We start from the raw sequence: 20,256 nt of genomic DNA, 5'->3' as shown, positions 1-20,256 counted from the left end.
AAAGATCTCTTTCATTCTGTTTGATTTCAACAACACGAAAAGCAAAATTTCCCCTTTTATCGTCACGCAAGTGCGTTTATTTCATTGTTTATGTGATCGTTTACTTGACTTTTTACTTTATTGTTGTAAGTTAAAAAGCACTTGTGTCACTATTTGTTTTTATTAGCACAGCAGACGTCTATAAGCTAATAAACTTATTCACGAAATTATATCTTTGGATCGATATAGCCGAGTAACGATCGTTGCGAGGGGAAGTCGTGCGATAATCAGTGACGCCAACTCGTGGAGGCACGCAGCCGGCGCTGCACGCCGAAACTTATACGATGTTAAAACATAATTTGTTATTGTTTTACGTGTTACTGGTCGCTCCGATTTCTATCGTTTTGTTCTTGCACGGTTTCTTTCCCGTCGCTTATCCCACAAACGTGGCCGCCACGCAGTCAGATGTCCCGGAATTTATTGGTAATTTAAGGTGAGCTAACCTCAACCTTTGGGATTTAAATTTTAAATTATTAGCTTATTAAATTATTGACACCTATAATAAATAAGAAATAAATATTATTTATTTAATATATTAATATAATTAGTAATCAACGTGAAATAAGAGTAATTTTTTTTTCGATATGTATCAGTCTGTATGTTTTTAGTGTAAATAAACATGATTTATATAAACCGACGATAACGAAATTGATAATCATGGTGATCGACGGATTGAGATGGGATTTCGTTGCGAGTCCAACGGGAAAAGCCACCATGCCGTTGACGAATAGTCTCCTGAGAAATTCCTTCGGGTGCCTGCTACGGGCTAAATTACAATCGCCAACAGTAACAATGCCTAGGATAAAAGTAAAGTTGCTGTAATTTTTCTAAGGATGTACTGCGAAATCAATTGGCATAAAGCTTTATTTATTGATGTAGGCAATGATGACTGGTACAGTGCCAAACTTCATAGATGTAGTACTAAATTTTGGGAGTAAACCTTTGCACAGCGACAGTTTACTGAACCAAGCAAAGCAACATGGGCACCGATTAATATTTTATGGAGATGACACTTGGCTCTCTCTGTTTCCCGATATATTCGATCGTCACGAAGGCACTTCCTCGTTTTTTGTTACCGATTTTACGGAGGTAATTAATGGATAATACAGATAAAATAATTGAGAGACTAATTGTTAGATTTTAAACAGGTGGATAATAATGTAACTCGACACATAAAGCACGAGTTAAATAACATGAATGACTGGACTGTGATGATCCTTCATTACCTTGGTTTAGATCACATTGGCCATGTTGAAGGCCCCTTTGGCGCTTCAATTAAACCTAAACTGCTAGAAATGGATGAAATTGTCGCTCGAATAGCTCAAAGAGTTCAGGATCGGGTTAGCGGTTGAAAATTATTATACAAGTATCGAAAGTATTTTACATTTAATTTAATGGCTCGTGTATTTTTAGAATAACGATAGAGTACGTACGCTTTTTGTCGTCTGTGGCGATCATGGAATGAAAGACTCGGGTGGACATGGCGGATCGACTCCAGAAGAGACGACAGTACCATTTATTACAATAGGAGGAAATCGCTGTTTACGTCAGAAAAATGGGGAATCGGTTGAAATTGAACAACTCGATATTACAGCAACATTATCGGTTATTCTTGGATTACCTATTCCTTCTACAAATCTCGGTTCTATATTTTTAGACAGCATCTACAATCTCGACGATGCTAAACGACTCTATTTTCTTTATTACAATTCGAAGCAGGTGTTTAGCCGCTTTCAGAAACTTGGGGATCACAAATTGCAAATTGAGGGTGAGAAAATACTCAAATATTAACACGTTCATCATATTTCCCTTTCTAATTTTGTAACAAGAGGGTATCATAGACATTTTTTAATGATTTAATATTTTTAGATATATATCGAAAGTATTTGGACGTCGTGAAGTTACACGCCACTTGGTTAAACGCTAGCGGGATACAAAATAAGATGGTTGTCGAGAATATCATCTCGTCTTATAACTCGATACTTAAGGAAATGAAAAACGCTATAATCGGTAGCATAATTAAATACGACTTTCGCTCAATGATTGTTGCCATATTCTTTCTATGTCAAGTGAGTTTGAACAGATGGTGCAAAAAAAAAAAAAAACTAAAGTATTAAGCATTTAAATCTGAATTAAAGTATCGAATAAAGACTGAGAATAATTTTTTTTTTATTTTTTTTTTATTTTTCAGATACTTACCGTTTTGTGTTTCGGACGAACCGCTGTTGAGACTAAACATAAAAAATCTACATTATTTCTTTTTATACAATTTTCCTTATGTCTAGGAATATGTTATCTTTACAGTTCTGAAATCACAATATCTTTTTATTCGAACGTATTTAATGCCTTATTATTTATTGTAATTATCGGCATTTTATATATCAATTGTGATCTTTGTATAAACAGCAAGTTATCTTTAACGGAGGTGAGAGTCAACATTTATCTAATTTTTAACAAAAAAATTAAATAATTAAAATAATTAAACGAGACTATTTCGTAGATAATTTTTTTTTTTTCTTCACTATAATATTTTAAATTGAATTTTAATTGAATATAGCTTACGAAGAAATCAAAGATATACGGAGTGTTCCAAATCGGTACTGTATTGCACATAGCAAGCCTCGCTGGCAGCAGTTTTATCGAAGAGGAACATCAAACGTGGTACTTCTTCTGGGCTAGTACGATTGCATATTTTTTCTATCGTTATTCCGTTGGTTCAATGCTTCATACGCCCCATCACTATTGGTGAGTAAAATTTTCTCTCCTGATTTAACAGTAATTCAAGTTAGATCCTGAACATATTAGTACGGTATATAATAGCAATCTTACGAGCATTAAGGTGCAAACAGGGGTGGGTGGAAATTGCGGCGGTACCACTCGTTACGTACGACTTTGCGTTAAGCTTTTATTGCTACTGATAGGGCACAGAGTTTTACGAAAGTTAAATAGCACCGGTGATAAATGGGCCCATCTGCCTGACATAGCACGCTGGCTGAAGGAGGACAGTAGCAAGATCGGAACAACGCTTATACTTTTAGCTGGTAAAATGTCTGAACTTGTTGGCAAAAAATTTAATTTACTCTCAATATAAGTGGTTTCTTATATATATTGTCGTATTTATTTTTAGCACTTATTTTTTTAATTTGGATAGCATACGAATGCGAAGATAAAAGATACAAACGGCATTCGTTGTTTCTTAATACGACTGTCGGAGCGTGTATATATTTTCGTCACATGTCCAATAATGCAGTCGTAAAAATTCCATTTTATCCCTTGTCAAGGTAAACAATTGTATATTAATTTTTTATTACTCTATTCTATATAAATGTCAATTTATTGATCGTTTATCGAAACAAATACTTGAAATTAAGTTTTAATTAGTAAACTTTTTCGTTCGATGTAGTGGAATATACGAAGTACGTATATTTTGGGGAGTGATGATACTATATCTGCTAAGCTACGGCTATCGGACGAAATTAATAATTAAATGCCATAAACGACATTTTGCAAGCACGATGCTGTTTTTTATCGCGAATATTTGGGTGACGGTCTCGGCGATGTTGCATCAACCATACAATGTAATTCTACTGCCAATGCAGATTGTCGCAAGCTCGACGCTTGATATTGCACTAAGAGAAAACGATTTGCTTGATCTTGGAATCCTCGTGCATTATTGGTTGGGAAATGTGTTTTATTTTTACCAAGTGAGTACCTTACTTGCAGCATATTTAAATATTGTACTGTTTAATGACTTGTAAAAACTTTTATCCAACTTTAAGTCTTTGCAAAGTTTCTCTCGGCGTAAAATGATACAAAATCTCTTTTTATTACGATTAGTTGAGATAAAATTTTGAAATAGTTAAGAATTAAGCTGATTGCACTTATCTCGTGCCGCGCACGAGTAATATTTTAGGGAAACTCGAACAGCCTCGCAAGTGTAGACGTCGCAGCAGGCTATGTCGGTCTGCGTTCTTACATGCCTTTCGTTACCGGTATATATTTAATCGTCAATACTTATTCCGCGCCTGTTCTGGCTTACTTCCTACTCGTTTACTATCGGCAGCGCTATCAGTCAAATCGGTGAGTGCCTTAAGATAACTGAAATTCTTTTCATATAGATCTTTGATTATATAGTTAAATCGATTATGTATGAAATCATTTATTTATCATCGCAGAAAGGACATTATCGCTCACACGAGTAAAATTTATATCGCATGGAGGTTGTTAACGGTAACTGTTTACATGATCATTGTCACTAGTCAACGTCATCATCTGTTTGTATGGTCTGTATTCTCACCGAAATTGTTATACGAGGCGATGTACTCTGCGATAATGTGTTGCAGCACACTATTAGCATTAATTGTGATTACGGTGCAATCTGTGGTCGTTCCTTATTAACGTATCGTACGAGGATTTATGTACGGCATTACGCGACGCCGCGCCATACCACGTTGGTACATATATGCGTTTGTACATACAAATAAATTTATATTTCAAAGTTTCGAAAAATCAGATTTAATATCATTAAATCTAATTTTATTTACATAGCTGAATCACAACGATTAATCTAGTGTAGCAGTAGTAGTAGTAGTAGTAGTAGTATAATTAAATCCACAATTATTATAAACTTTGACGAAAAAGACTGATAATAATTTCGATAACGTATTTTTAATTTTACACATATTTATTAGTAAAAATAAATTCATCGCAAACTTCTTATATACCTGTATATACCTGTATGAATAGGTTCTACAATTTCTTAATTTGTTGGAGCAATCTCTACTCAATTCAATTTCCTCCGTTTATTTTTTGTACAATGAACGGAAACTGTGTCGATTAATTTAAAACTTAAACAGTAACAAACAATACTATATGCAATTAATACTATATAAATATTATATACCGTACGTACATGTTCGTAATATCATTAGTTGAAGATCGAACGATGGGTACGCCAGTGCCGCAAAAAAAAAAAAAAAAAAAAAAGTTTATGAAGTTTGTGCAAAGTTGTTTCGTGCAAGAGTCCAATCGTTTTGAAAATCGCGCGATTAATCATCTTTTTTTTTTTCACTTTATTAATCGAGAAATGAAAGCAACCTAAATCAAATATCGTGAGCGTTGTCTCGTAATCTTACGTCTTACAGTGCACTGTAACTTACAATCAGAGAACTGACTCGTGCCAGCGAGATTTCTGCTGTTAGAGCTCCAATTTAGTTTGACGCGGCAACTACCTATGATAATACATTTAATTTGCTAAAATCTCGACTAATTCGCGATCACAACAAATATATTACTATCGTTGTGGGTTGACGCTAAAAACGTCCGACTTCTCAACTACGCAACTCTACAACGAATTGATGTTCGCTAAATCGAACATCAACGAGGATGTTTAAGTTATCAATAGGAACATCTTTATGCGTACAAATTCTCTACTATTATGCTAAAGTCATTAAATACAAGATGTCTCAGATTTTCAGGCACGCTTGTACTGCTATAGGCATTAAAAGAATGAAGCAGTCTTAATTTTGAATTATTCATCGATAAAACAATCTAATTTTTTTCTTACGTGAAATTTGGGCGATACCTATAACGAGAGACATCTTGAATAATGACAAATTCAAGAGGAGAAAGAGAATAGCAACGATCCAACGATTCTTGCGACTTCCTCTATAATGGTTTGCCATCGATGGGAAACATTATGAGATGAAATAGAAATTTTCACTAATGGCTCGATGTATCGGGCGAAAGCTTTTAAGACAGCTTTCATTTAAGCTCACAATTGACAGCTCCGCAGTGTTTGGCATTGGCCATCGTTAGTTATTACATCGCACAAAATATAAACGTGCACATCGCTATAGAAAAATACCAGTGTTTCATTCAAATCTAATAGTTTGGCAATATTTGACACGGCATTATAAGTACACGAAGCTCATCCTTAAAAATCTCGAGTTTGGAACAATTGAATTGTAAGTATGTGTACTTTCGAGATAACATACACTAACAATATATACCCACTTAATGATGTATTCGTATATCTTTTAATCAAAACGTGTTTGATATTTTTAATGATATAAAATTGGTACTATGAATGGAATTAAAATGGCGAATTCATTCCCAGTTTTGTACCAAATTCTAAACGCGCTCTTTTCTGATACCTGACGTTTACTCTGAGGAAAAAAAGAAAAAAATAGCATTGATTAATTTCAGAAACTGCAACAAACATGCATAAAAATAACTGAAGGTTTATAGAAGTAGATAGACTTACTTGATTTCTTGCCATTTGATCAATTCGTTAATCGCGAATGTCAGCGGAACAGAGAGTAGAAAGAACAATGGCACAAATATCGGGAAATTCTCGATCTTCTTGCCTTCCTCTCGCCAAAATTTGCGAAATGTCACACCGGAAAATGCCGCTTGCACGCACAATCTGTGATAATACCGAGACGATAAATAAATTTTAATTTACAATTTAGAAGATAATTTAGAAGAAAAAAATTAATTTTTTTTTACGAATCATTGTTTAACAACATTTTTTACTTACACGATAAATACACCAAGAAACCAGGTACAATTATTCATAGGATTTTTTTTCCATATCGAATATTCCCTGTGCACAAAGCTGATGGATATCGTAACTGAAAAAAAATGCGTTTATTATTATTTTTGTAAAACGTTTTTAAGAATTTTCCATGTCTCTGTTAAATCTTTATATTTAAAAAAATACAATTTTTAAAAAGAAAACTAGAAAAGTTTAATATAATAATAAAATTTAAAGTAACATTTTTTTATATAATACGCTAAAGTTGACTTGTTGGAATTACCGAAGTGCAGAACTATAAGTGTGAGTGCGAAATGTTGCACAACTAGAACGACGATCGGTCTGTTGCCCCAGCCGCCCCAAATCTGATCCCGTGGATCCGGATATATATACAGGCACTTCGAGTTTTGCGGCACGTAAAGGGGACAGAATGTCAAGAATGAGATACACTGCGAGAGAATCACCGTGATCACCGTCGGCAAGAACTTGGTACCGTAACACCATAACACGAACAAGGTGACCTATAATACATTTATCAATTTTATTTCTATTCTTTTTTAATGAAACATTACATAAGTTGATACTAAATGTCAAAGAAAAAATTTTTTAACAAAGTTTATACCTGTCATAAATTAACAATTAATATTAGAATATAAATTGTGAGAAGTTACATAACATAACTTTCAAAAAGAGATTTATTTTATATATATATATGATACGTTTAATTTTTTTTTCTTACCTCTCCGTTGACTACGCATTGATTCTTTCCGGTCGCGCGTTGCATTATCGTCGAATCTATCGGTGTGGCGATCATAGACGTCGACAATATAGGAATAATCAAGCAACACAGCCAAAGCACTTGATCGACGGAAAATAGTGGTGGGAGCAGTAAAACCGCTGATAGTATTTGCATAAATGAGAGAGTAACTAAGCAGCACAGCCAAAATTGTATGCAGTTCCATACATTCTTCATATAATGACGAGCCTAGATGCATGTAAGAAAAAGAATATTTATCGTGTCTCGTGTCACCTTTTGGCTTTATTTTCTGCCAAATATACTACTACTGTACCTCCATAATGAGATGAAAAATTGCCACGGGATCCTCGCGTTTCACGCTCAGTGAACACGCGACAGAGTTGAGCGCTCTGCTTAGATCGACAGGCGAGATACCTTGATTTTCCGTGGTGGGTACCAACACGGGCACTTTTTGACACACTTGAGGATACAAGGGTTCCACTGCCACTCTACAATTAATAATCAAATAAATTAACAAACTGTTAGATATATACTTGTAAAAAAGATTGATCACTTTTGTGAATCGGTGACATTAAAAGTATATTCGTAGATTTACCCCGCGTCAGCCTGCATGAAAATCGGCATGTTTTCAGCGTTGGCGGAGGATCCAAGCACGCATACCACCTCACCATAATCCTGCATAATGTGCAGCATCTCGCGAGTCACTGTAGTGTTGCAGTCGGTGAACAAAGATACCAGCAAAGGTACATTATCAATTAGCTCGATGTGTGGACGTATCTTCTCTATGCCCCTTGGTAATTTAGCCTACACTTGTGCAAAATAATTATTTTATGTATCACAAACGAGGTTTATTAAGCTTAATTATTGTAAAAAGGAGATCTATCTGTCCTACCCTGTTTGAGAGATCGAAGTTGACCGGTGCGCTTTGCTCGGTGCTGTCGGTGAGACAGCTTAGAGATCTCCAGGCTTCTTGACCTGATCCCAAATCGACGCTTTGCACCAGAACGCTATCTTCGCTTCTCACCGTGTCCTGTTCCCTGCTCGACAGTTTGTTATCTCTGTAGCATTATCAAACCTTAAGTACTTTAGATATCAAAACAATTTTTTTTATATTGCTTTAGATGTTATAACAACCTGTGGCTCATCGCACTTTTAGCCTGCGAAGTTCCTGTATTCCACTCGGTGGTCTCATCATCGAATTTGACCGTCGAGAAGTCCGTGTTGATAGCGCTCGGCGCCGACATGCTCATTGTTCGGCTGTTGTTCAGGTTGGTGCTAAAAACGGGAAACATATATTTTTTTTTTTTTTTTTAAAGATTCAACTACGTTCGGATATTTCGCTCGTAATAATGTGGTGAATGATAAGAAATACATCGAATGCTAAAAAGCTAGAAAAATACATTAGCTTGTCGCAAAAGTCGTTTCGTACACAGCAAAAGCTTTCTCAGCAAATGAAGAAAAGATTTTATCATGCCGTGAATTTTTAACGCGATTGATTAATCGTAGAACGCACAAGCAATTTTTTTTTTTTTTTTTTAATAATATTACAATTAGCCCTTTTTTAATACTTTATTAAATTCTTTTCTTTATCTCAATATTAAAATTTTTTTATTTTTAAATGCTTGCACGTTCTGCAATTAATTAACTGCTGTTTTAACTTGGCTTATTTTTCTTGAAAGCAGAAAGCGAAAGTCTAATTTTATATATATTGTACAGCGTATAGTTAGCTATTTCTGCATGTAATCGGTGTAACGTACCGAGGTAAGACACGATTAAGCAAGTGGCTGGCCTCGTCCATGCAGGGGTAATTAGGCTGATGAGATTGGGCCGTGGGTGAGGGAGTGGGTGAGGACATGGCTGCTGCCTGGCTCACCCACCAACCCACTGGACTCTCGGACCTGACATTCATGTTATGTGTGTGTTAGTTACAGTAAAGTATATTACATGTAAAACATATTGGGTACGTGTACACTTTTTCGCGTTAAGTAATCGTGTATAATCGCAAATGATTAAATCTTCGATGAACGTCGACTCGCAATTGCAATAACAAAACTACCCTAAATTTGTTAAAGTTACACATTGTTGAAAATGATGTGTAACAGAGATACAAATGATGAAGTGAAATTATTGATTACTAATTGATTAGCATGCGACTCGATGTTCAGAGTAACAAAATGAGATATTAGTACACATGTTAGGTATTAAAACACTGCAGCCAAATGATGGTGAATTATCTTCGAGATTGTTGATATCGCAGAATGTCTTGAAGAAGCATATATAAAATTCGGTCTTAATCCGACCTAATATTCGATTTTTTAATTTATACTTATGTTTCAAAATATATATAACATATAAATTGAAACTTGTAATATTAATTCTCAAGACATTTTACGTAACAACAATAAAAATCATGCAGATCAATATTAACAGTAACAAAGGTAAGAGACGTATAGACAAACATATACGACGGGGGCATATGCGGATATCTCTCCAGCCATTGCTGTTTCCTGCAATATATATAATATATATGGACATATTTTACATTCGAGCCCTATGACAGCTCGTTCTAATGAAAATTAATGCGCAATACGCATGCAGCTTTTCCACGTACGTGCGTCTGATCCTATAATAAAATCTCTATTAAAGAGATATTTCTCTCAAGTCTATTTTAAAATTTAGTATTTTTTTCAGCTGCTTTCTTATTCAAAAAATTAAGTATAGTGATAAAAAGAAAAAAGACCACCAGTCGGACCAGACATGTTAACAGTAAAGAAAAGTCGCGAATATGCTCCATAAGAAATCCAAAAAAACATTGAGAAAAACAGCGATGGTATTTCGCGGATTTATAACAAATAAATAGAATATTACCTGGCCCCTTCGCTGAGTAACGAGATGTGACAGTTCCAGCCACTCTCTAGACCCATTTTTTCTGAGAAAACGCGCGAACGTAGCTCATTTTCCTTGCTGAAATGAACAAACCTTATGCACGCCCTGTCCAATTGCTCGATTAATTGCACCTATAGTCATAATATATAAATATTACCGTATTTGCAGTAAAAAATTAAAAAATAATTTTAAAAATATTAAAAACAAATTAATAATCAAACATAGTAATATCGTACCATATCAGTTTGTGCTTGATATTGCATCGTGACCATTCCGATGAATACCTGATTACACTGCACCTCGAAACAACTTTCGATATCACTTACATCATCATCTTTATTTTCGTTGCACAACAATGAATCTGAAAATAAAAATGCCATACGTTTTTTGCAATTAAAATATAATAAAATAATATTAATAGAAAACATTTAATAAAAAAAAGACTATAACGCAAATCAATAAAATCAACCTGTTGAATGAAACTGTCCCAGTATGCCTCGTACTCTGGGATCAAGAACATTTCTAAAGTCCCACGGCAAGGGTGTCGGACTCCTGTGAGGCGTGTACAAGTGTTTACTATCGGCAGGCAGTTCAAGATATATCTCGGACATTTTATCGTTGATGGCACGCGTTAATGGCCGATAAGCGAATGCGGTGCAATATGAGGTCAAGCTCGTTCTTTGGTAGAAGTCCTGCACTTTTTTTCTGCAATGTTAAAAAAATTAAATTATTCTTATCAAATTATTATTATTAAAAAAAAAATATTAAATTAGATTTTTTTTTTTTTTACATTCAAATTTTACCAAAAGCTTTTACAAACATCTTATACAATAGGCTAATTCCTGGATAATTCGTTTAATATCGATAAAATAAAAATAATAAAGTCGAACCTGTCTGATGCCGAAAGAGGGCAGAGATCGTGACCATCCCAGTATTCGATGCACGAATCTAAAATTATATCGGCCGTTCCTTGCGTCAATAATTGCAGACCACCGCCGCTGCGTTCTTTTACGACCACAGCGACCATATGAGGAAACGGAAACTTCAACTTTGTCGCAATGCTCAGGGAACGTGCGAATTTTATGTCCCGTCTAACCATTTCCGGTTGCTATCAACAAAGCATACATATATAAACTCTAAAATTTAGATAAAGAGTGGTTACGGATTATTTAAAAAATCTAAGGTCATTCTTCTCAATCTTTATATCCAAACAATTATTAATAATACTTACTACATGTCTAAAAGTACACAATTGTTGCTCTAGTTGAAAGATCTTTTGCGCTTGATCCTGGAAGCCAATCTGCTTCGCCAATTCGCATAAACATCTGCTGAATAAATTTCACTTTTCAATTATTTGAAAGAACTTGGTACAAAAATAAAAAAAAAAATAAAAAAAAAATAAAAAAAAATAAAAAAAAAAATAAGAATCTACGTACCGTCTATTTGTTACAGGGACTAGATTTTCGTTGTAAAAAGTCTCACAAGCAACGTGGCAACAAAATTGCATGTAGTGCTCCTGCGTATCCATATTGCACGTGTTGAGAAGGATGGCCAGACCAAGGGGCTTGAGTGAATTGAGATGTTGCCGCCACGAGTGATCATCGAACTGCAGTCGGAACGGCAGAGCATGATCATGAGTGAGATCCAAAACCTCGGCGGTGGAGTGCGACATATCTGCGAAGCATCGGACGTCGTTACGTCTCGTAGCGCTCGGCTCTCCGCATTTGTCTTCCGTCCGTCCTTACCGTGTTGTACGTAAGACGTCCTATTAGAGTTGACCTTGATCTCCTCAGAGTCCTGGTGGTTTTTATCAGTTCCCGTCTTGTCCACGCTACCGGTACTGCAAAACAAACGGCAGGGCTGCAATCGTATTGACACGACAACACTGATTAATTTCACGTAAATTTAAGTTACGTTAAATTCCTTCATCTCAGGGGGAGAAATTCACAAATTCTTGGATTTTTAGATACTTGGATTCTTATATCCCCAACTGGGTCCGCGCGACTATAAGATGACTACCTCGAACTCGGCGACAAAATATTGGCGTTACGTAGGAAAAATACTTTCTCCGCCGTCGGATTAGGCCACGAGAGAATTCCCTTCTTATCTACACAGCACAGCGCCTAAAAAATTATAAAGAATGTTATATTACGAATCGTTACTCTACGGTACTCGTCATATAAATTGAGTTAAATCGCGTGCGACGATACTTACGGTCACAGAGCCCAATACGTGTAAAATACTCGCCGATCGCGACATCATGTGTTCATTGCCGAAAAGGATGTTGAAGAAGTACTCCTTGAGCTCCAACCAATTATACACTACATCTGGATGACTGTTGCCATTGATATCCGCCTCTTCAAAAGGGTCTACAAACTAAATTTATAATTAATTATAATTAATTACTTTTCATAACTTATAAAAATTTAAAAAACCTTAACAAAATGTGTACTACGTATATATAAAACACTTAATATAAATTTAAATTTGTAAATAATTCCGAAATTAATATTAACCTGGAGCTTCTTTGCGGATAGATAAAGTTTAAACAATGCTTTAAAGCGAGCCATGCCAAAGCAGTTGAGAAATATCCAACACGTGGGGAACACCAACGGCAGCAATGGCAGGCTCACGGCGATCGGTTGCAATAGGAACATCTCACTCCAGTGACCAGTACCAAGGTAATCTGTTAGATATAGATAACGGAGTAGATTGATCACAAGAATAATGATCACGAATATCGGATAGGTCAAGTGCTCGATGCAGCAGATCATTAGTAAGTGACGCTTGCGATTGTAATAGGTAACTGGACGATCAAGGGCTTGATCCAGCGCCATTCGAAGATTCATTAAGTACGGCGTTTCTTGAAGTTTATAGATTTTGCTTTTCAGAGGCATGCGAGCCTGTGGCGTGGAAAATATTTCATTCGCGCTGTGTACCGGCGTACTATAAGTTTCCCTCGCATGCAAAACAGGTGCTTCTGGATCCTAAAATAAAAAATTTAATTTTATTAGAAAGTTTGATTCTAAAAATAATTTGACTAACAAAATTGTTGCATAATAAAGCTGAATATTCTTAAAAATAACGTGACGCACATCGTAGGGTACGCAATATCCAGGTGCTTGTTGGCCTGGTTTCATTACGATTATATCACCGGCTACTAATAAAGCCCATGGTAAGTTGACCACACAACCGTCGCGATATGTCCACTGTAAAGTCAAACAAGGGGATTGCGGACTGAAAAGATGAGAGTAATTTTCGGATCTCCATTGACATGTTGAACGTGCAACTGTAATTTTGAAATATATAATTGTAATAAATAAATATATAAATCATAGAGCAGGACAATTTTTTAAGTATTCACATGCAGGAAACAATGTATACTGTTTTCACAGACTGTTTTGTAATATACAATTTTAGTTTTTAAAAGAAATTAATATCACACAATCATAATTAAGATATAAACAAACCATTAAGTTGATCAAGAAGAATTTTTACTCTATAAGGAATTTCTTCATGTCGTAATTTATTATCCGATACTACTAAGATAAAATTCAATACTACTAAACAACAGACTATCAGTCCTTCATATGGCAGTGTTGAATACCTGCAACATTATATTTAAAAATATAATAAAAATGTTGCTTTAAAAGCAAATGGAATAGATCAATATTTTTATCTAACATACCATGTTTCATTGAAAGTAAAGAATGCAACAATAAGAATAATGGCATTAATTAGCAGAGCAATTGCAGAGGTCCAGCAAAGTGTTGTATATTGACTCTGATGATGTAAAGCATCCTTCAACCAAGCTCTATATTTTCTAGATATAAATAATACTTGAAATATAAGTATCAAAGTCATGAAAAACATTTATACTTGCTAGAAACATATATTATACAAGAAATATTACTTATTTCTCCTTCGATCCTCTTTGTACTCCTGCAAAACTCGTTTGACATCACGATGTAGAGTATCCAAAGCTACCTTAGTAGTCAAACCTAGATTTTCCTTAAGCTTAGATTTAGCATTGTCGTCGCTTTTTGTATTTTTGCCAGTTAAACGATCGGTTTCCATTTTCTGTAAAAAGAAATCGAGCCAAGATGTTTACAAATGGCTAAGTTACAAAAATATCAATATATTGATGTTTTAAACAAAAAGCATATCAGCCATTTTGATAAGTTAATTTACAAGACATTAATAGATAATTTTTTTCCATAAGATTTTTTTCCATAGATGAATTAGTAGTGTGATCATTAATATTATAAAAATTAAAAAAAAAAAAAAAAAGATAGTCTAGAGAAAGTCAATACGAGGTTACAACTTGACGGACTCGCTTTTGTCGTCGTCGGGTAGGAATCGCCGCTCCTTCTCTCGCACTGGAGATAGTGCCTCGAAACTGATTATAATTTATCTCCCCGGCGCAGCGAGAACTGCATAATTTTCCAAATCCGCTCGCGAAACTGCGACAAACAATACCCAAAACACATAACTCGCATCGCTCAAGATTCCAACAATTCCCAGAATCTTTGGGAGATGTATAGAGGGCGGGTTGTACGAGCGGGTGAATTAAAACATTTTTCAAATTAAAATTTTCGTGTAAGTAATAATTTCTTTTTCGTGTGGCAATTTAAACTTTCGTTGTATTTCATAACATTGTATAATCTTTTTTTTTCTTTCTTAAATAATTATTGAGATCTCTACAATTTAATTTTTATTTATTTATTTATTACAGAACGTCTTATTAACTCTCCGCCGAAAAGTGTCGCACGCCGAAACTATACCAATACGAATCATAGCCGGTTCGTCGGTCGCTTCGGGAGTTCCGCTAAGTATTCGGGCGTGATTTTTTGGCATGGCTTTATTCTAAACGCGAGTGCCGGACAGAAACGCGCGAAAGTGATGAATAATTTTCGCGATTGTAAAATCACGGGTCGGAGTGTTCGCGAGTGACTTGTGCGCGGAAGGATGACTCGACACGTCCCATCTGAGAGGAAGAGCAGGCCCACCAGGAGGCATCCTGCATCGGCGGAGCAACTCTTAGGTGAATATACATTTTTTTATTAATTTTATTAACTAATGTACTGGCATGTCTACATTAATATTTTCCATTTTATGTTACAGTCACCGGCCGAACTCTACAACTCCGCTGGAGCTCATGCAGATTGGTAAGTCGCATAATTTTTTTTTTTTTTTCGTAATTTAATTGTAATTAGGGTCTCTTAAAAAGTAGCGCGCATGGTTTCTTCTAGTATTTACATAAAATGCGCGGCATCTCTTGCATTATGTATACACGTAAAGTTAAATAGACTACATTAAAAATGCGAAAAAGTGTATTATATACATTCGAAACGTGCGCATACAATTTTTTTTTTTTTTTTTTTTTTTTTTACAACTACTTGTATCCACGATTGAACAAATGGTAGTCGTAATCATAATAACTATATTTTAATCTTTTAATTAAAAAAAAAAAAAACGTGCATTATTTCAAAAAGTCAACACAAAAATATAAAATTAACATTAAACGAATTATTACTAGTGATCTGAACATCTTAATTGTGCCTTCTATAATAACTTAATTAACATTTTCTGCGAATCACTCGCTCGTCATTGCTTAACATACGAACAAGACAAACACACGTTTCTCTCGTTGCCTTATACATATATTTTACATCATTTACGTTATAGATTAATGTAACAAAGATATCAATACGTCGATCATAAATAATCACATTATATCTAAATTAGATTTCTATCACGAGTTGAAATTGGTATAAAAAAATATACATGTATGGACCATCTTCACAGTACGCCGTTATATACATATAAAACGGAGGCTTGTAATTGAAATGGATTTCAGTTTGCTTATTCAACTTAAAGCGGAACTGTCTAATTTTCATTGGATTATTTTTATAGAATCGTAATTCTAACTGAACGGCAAATTTATTTTACACAAAATACACTATACCGCAGCATCTTTTTTATATATAGTTTTAAAAACAGCGTTCAATTAGGCGACTGATTTAATAACCATGTTACTGGCTCCTCCTGCTTCTTCTTTTCCTGCTTTCGTCTCGGACCACGGTATTTCGTTCGATTAGGGCTCCAATCGACGTTATTTGTTGGTCCCAGTCTGTTATTGCTGCTGACTGACGTTGACAGCGCGTTGTTAACTCGATCCATCCGATCGAAAATTGAGGCCGCCTGTTGTCCCTCGTAACCATTTGTAAACGTATAATGTGGATGATAGTACTGTTTTAAACTCGACTCGCTTCGAAAGTTCTGCATCGCGTACCACACGTGGCACAATAAATATGGAAATCTCGACAGCCAATACTGCGTAAATTCGTTAGGAATCTCGCCAAGGCTCTCCTGTGCTTTCGGGCTCAGTTCTCTATAGTGATGCTTCTTGTTCCGCAAAGCCCTGAGTAGATCTCTAACACTTTCGCCTCGGTAGCTCCTGTATCTGCGCAAGTCTGTCGCAACTTCGTAATCTATGTACAGTCTCCAATCCTCTCCTGTTACGCGCTCGCTACAAGTTTCTAACGCTATCAAGGCCGGGCTGTTGAACTGATCCTTTTCCACCCGGTCGCTGATATCCTGAAAGAAACTCAAAATCTCTGCTAAGTTCCAAAAGATTGGATAATTACAAATTGCCGAAGCTGGCGGTCTTGCGGCAGGATTGCTCGATATCATCGCTTTGATAAGCATCAACGCTAGCTCTCTGTCGCTCAAGGATGACACTTGTTCGAGCGCTGTCAGATCGCTTTCGTCGCAGAGTATATTAGCTTGTCTTCGTAGAGAATCACCGAAAGGATGCTTGCCACCAGAGAGAACATAATAAAACACACAGCCAAGAGAAAAAATGTCGACCGCGCATGTCGTCCTTTCCCCATTCAACATCTCTGGCGCGATCCAACCATCGGTTCCAGTGATACCCGACCTTCGTGAAAATGATACACGACCAAGTTGAAGTTTTTTACATAATCCAAAATCTGATATCATGGCGCGTACTTCTCCGCGAGGTCCAGGAACAGAGAGCAGAACATTGTGAGGCTTAATATCCCTGTGAACGATATCCAAGAAATGAAGATGCGCTAGTCCAGATACAGACTGATGCAAAATATTTTTTACCGATATCTTTTCCCTGTCGTATGTGCCGACTACATAATCTTGTAAAGTAGCTTCCGCTAGCTCCAAAGCGATGTATCTGAACATACGATCTTGCTCGGTGCAAAAGTATCTAACTACGTTGGCGTGTGCGTCAGATTCTCTTAAAAGAGCCACCTCTCGATCGGCGAACGTAAAACAGTCGGGTAGTAACCGCTTTACGGCTACGGCACGACCGTCGAATTCACCCTTGTACACGAATGTTCCTTCGCATCCTTTACCAAGCACTTGTTCTGTATCAAATGTAATTTTTCCCACTTTAACTAAGCCATCTCCGATCTCCTCTGGCATAACAATCGAGCTACCGGATTTACCAGAATAATTTGAACGACTGTTCTCGCGCGAGCCTCCCTGGGATGTGTGCTGAGACGAGAGTTGGTCTTTGTTGTGCAGACACTTGTACAGATACCAGAGTACAACGGTACCAATTGTTAACGTAATTGGGATCACGATTACTATGTCCATGTTTCCTTGTTGACTGAGCCACACTTTACTCACGCTGTAAATATTTAATATAAATTTCTGCCAGTTTCGATTATTTTCCGACTCTATCGTATCATCGTTTGTATCCGATTGCATGGCGACAGATAATTTAGTCCCAGTGATATTTAACGTTGAAGTCTCCAAGATTATCGGATCAGATCGTCCGGTTATTTGAAGAAGTTGATTTTGCGGCTTGTACTCCGCGGGTACTTTGTAATGACCTAACATAATGGCATTTTCAGCACGCTTGATACTTTGATAATCATTGTTAGTTACATCAATATTAGAAAGAAAAACATGATCCCCAGGCAATGGTACGTTATTGTCGTCCATAGGGTAAGGATGTGACATCATTAATGGTCCTTCCAATAACAAGTGTCCTATATTATTTGTCGATATAGTTGTAGTGTCTAAATCGACGAGCGACGGCAACGCGTAGAGACCGTATCGATGCTGTCCAACATACAACGTTGGAAATAATTGAACATCAGTCGGTTTTATCGCAAATTTTTCTAATAACGAATCGGCAATACTCGTGAAAGGGACTGTTAGCAATCCTCCATCTTTGGCTACAGTATATACAGCGATCACTGGGCTCTTTAAATCTAATTTCCAAAGAATTTTACTCAATCTTCTATCCACGGTCACTACACGACCTGTTGAACTTGTGGTAAAATGTACCAAATCGTAGTTATCGGTCACTTCAGGCTCCATTTGCATAGCGGAATAATCATAAAATGTTACATTCCACTTTCTATCTTTATTCTTACTGTCGACCATAATAATATTATATTCAGTGCGACCGACAAAGATAGTATTCTGCATTGTCAAAGGACATGTATCTTTCACCGTGTGAAAACTTAAAAGTTGTTCTCTTTCACCAGTTGTTGGGTCAATACTAAACCAGGTATCAATTTTTCTGCCAGTGTACAATATACCGTCGCTGCTTCTACATGGACTACTGGCAACTAATTGAGGAATGGTAAATGGTAGTTTTTTCAATGCCTCTGATTCTCTACCAAAGAGGTACAGTGAACCATCTCTAGGATCCGGTAAAAACATGGGCCTAAAAATCAATACAATTTTAATAAAGTATAAAATGTTGCAAATATTATTGCAACTATACATTTACAGTATACATACATTTTGGTTCCTGATAGATTGATAGGCACTTTAACTATAGGTTCTGAAATACAATACATATATATAAATATAAGATTAAAGAAAAAAATTTTAATTTTGCTGATATAATTCATCTAATTACCATCATCCTGCTGCCACAATATTTTTCCAGACCTCTGATCAACTCCTACCAGCAATCCTCCAAGGGTAGAGAACAAAAGAAGAGCATCATCTTGCTCTGGTACTAGTTCAGTGTTAAGGTTCTAACAAATAAATCATTCAAGTCAAAACAAATTTTAATTGTAAAAATTAATACACTTGCCTAACAATTTCTGCACAATTAAATAATAATTTAATATCCCAATGTTTTTCAAAATGTACAGTAAAAGTTTAGAAAGAGTATTATGTACGTTTTTTTCATCTTTTTTGTTTGCTTATGTGTCACAAAGAAGGCTCTCCTCTAAAACAAGAATGAATCTTAAATAAAGAACATTGTTTTACATACATCTATTGCTTGTTGACTCAGGGCAAGAGTAAACGTTGTCAGAATGACAGGTATCGCCGACCAAAGCGTCCACCTTTGCATCGTGAATAATCTTTACGTAGCATCGATCATACGGCATAAGAACACGGGTGAATTTCCCCCGGCAAAAACTGGGCTCGATCCAGCGGCACTTACGACGCATCAGTTTACGTTACGTCGAAACAAGAATGTCTCGTAATGCGTGCAGATTGTTTTTCATTGGCGTTACTGACCGGGCGAACCTCCTTCGAGAAGTAAACTGTGCACATCCTACATCCTTAAATCCACGAATGTACGTATTAACATCTTCTACATTTCTTGCTCGGTCAGGTCGCGATAATTATACATGTGCTGCGGTGTAATTGTCATAGCGAACATTACTCGTTTGTTCCTTCGGTTTCCTCAATCCCCTGAGATCCGATGTTTGTTTTACTGCGCCTTATGGGGGCGTATAGTGTGTGTACGCAACGTAGTGACACGCACAATTTGTAAAACTTATCATATGGACACGTGTCTCATATATATATATACATATGTATATATTACGGACGCGTATACGCGTACGCAAAATGCGCATGCATACGCACGTACACACGCGTCGGTAGAGTCATCAGTGTTACCAACGCCTAATTATCTAAACGCTATCGACTTTGCGTGCGTTCAAGAAGACGTTACTAATGCTACCAACGGGAACGAAAGCGTTTTCGCGCGAAAGTTGTATGTAATATAACCTTACCA

The 20,256-nt window shown here is 36.1% G+C and overlaps 3 protein-coding genes across 7 annotated transcripts; 1 reads left to right on the top strand and 2 right to left on the bottom strand.

Moving 5' to 3' along the window:
* The first annotated feature begins 202 nt into the window (after positions 1 to 202).
* Pig-g (phosphatidylinositol glycan anchor biosynthesis class G) lies at positions 203 to 4,437 on the top strand. The gene is made up of 13 exons (XM_070666074.1): positions 203 to 472; positions 648 to 846; positions 919 to 1,128; positions 1,188 to 1,379; positions 1,453 to 1,807; positions 1,909 to 2,108; positions 2,231 to 2,464; positions 2,597 to 2,784; positions 2,860 to 3,080; positions 3,167 to 3,320; positions 3,443 to 3,743; positions 3,953 to 4,119; positions 4,215 to 4,437. Exons 1-13 carry the CDS (start codon positions 324 to 326, stop codon positions 4,435 to 4,437), a joined length of 2,793 nt encoding a protein of 930 aa, XP_070522175.1. The 5' UTR covers positions 203 to 323.
* Positions 4,438 to 4,826: 389 nt separating this feature from the next.
* Positions 4,827 to 14,749, bottom strand: L(2)k05819 (transmembrane protein 94-like protein l(2)k05819). 5 transcript variants are annotated; one of them, XM_070666069.1, is made up of 25 exons: positions 14,554 to 14,749; positions 14,134 to 14,300; positions 13,909 to 14,043; positions 13,691 to 13,827; positions 13,316 to 13,509; positions 12,737 to 13,207; positions 12,435 to 12,596; positions 12,240 to 12,343; positions 11,966 to 12,060; positions 11,657 to 11,894; positions 11,452 to 11,548; positions 11,111 to 11,328; positions 10,690 to 10,925; positions 10,457 to 10,581; positions 10,203 to 10,351; positions 9,092 to 9,232; positions 8,469 to 8,609; positions 8,227 to 8,371; positions 7,930 to 8,138; positions 7,648 to 7,822; positions 7,317 to 7,562; positions 6,861 to 7,098; positions 6,581 to 6,674; positions 6,305 to 6,466; positions 4,827 to 6,206 (listed from the first exon to the last, which is right to left on the bottom strand). In XM_070666069.1, the coding sequence occupies exons 2-25, from the start codon at positions 14,295 to 14,297 to the stop codon at positions 6,134 to 6,136; spliced, it is 4,149 nt and encodes a 1,382-aa protein (XP_070522170.1). In that variant the 5' UTR covers positions 14,298 to 14,300; positions 14,554 to 14,749; the 3' UTR covers positions 4,827 to 6,133. The 5 variants fall into 5 exon arrangements, with proteins under 5 accessions (XP_070522170.1, XP_070522168.1, XP_070522171.1 ...); XM_070666067.1 differs by having other exon boundaries at positions 8,227 to 8,392; positions 11,452 to 11,545; XM_070666070.1 differs by having other exon boundaries at positions 11,452 to 11,545.
* A 649-nt stretch (positions 14,750 to 15,398) lies between these two features.
* Ire1 (serine/threonine-protein kinase/endoribonuclease Ire1) lies at positions 15,399 to 20,182 on the bottom strand. Its single transcript, XM_070666073.1, has 4 exons — positions 19,501 to 20,182; positions 19,138 to 19,258; positions 19,017 to 19,059; positions 15,399 to 18,939 (listed from the first exon to the last, which is right to left on the bottom strand). The coding sequence occupies exons 1-4, from the start codon at positions 19,579 to 19,581 to the stop codon at positions 16,227 to 16,229; spliced, it is 2,958 nt and encodes a 985-aa protein (XP_070522174.1). The 5' UTR covers positions 19,582 to 20,182; the 3' UTR covers positions 15,399 to 16,226.
* Between the last annotated feature and the right edge of the window lie 74 nt (positions 20,183 to 20,256).

This window comes from Cardiocondyla obscurior, linkage group LG14 (assembly GCF_019399895.1).
Source record: "Cardiocondyla obscurior isolate alpha-2009 linkage group LG14, Cobs3.1, whole genome shotgun sequence".
Lineage (NCBI taxonomy): Eukaryota > Metazoa > Arthropoda > Insecta > Hymenoptera > Formicidae > Cardiocondyla > Cardiocondyla obscurior.
The sequence above is the reverse complement of the archived record's forward strand: the minus strand, read 5'-3'. Positions and strand labels throughout refer to the sequence as shown.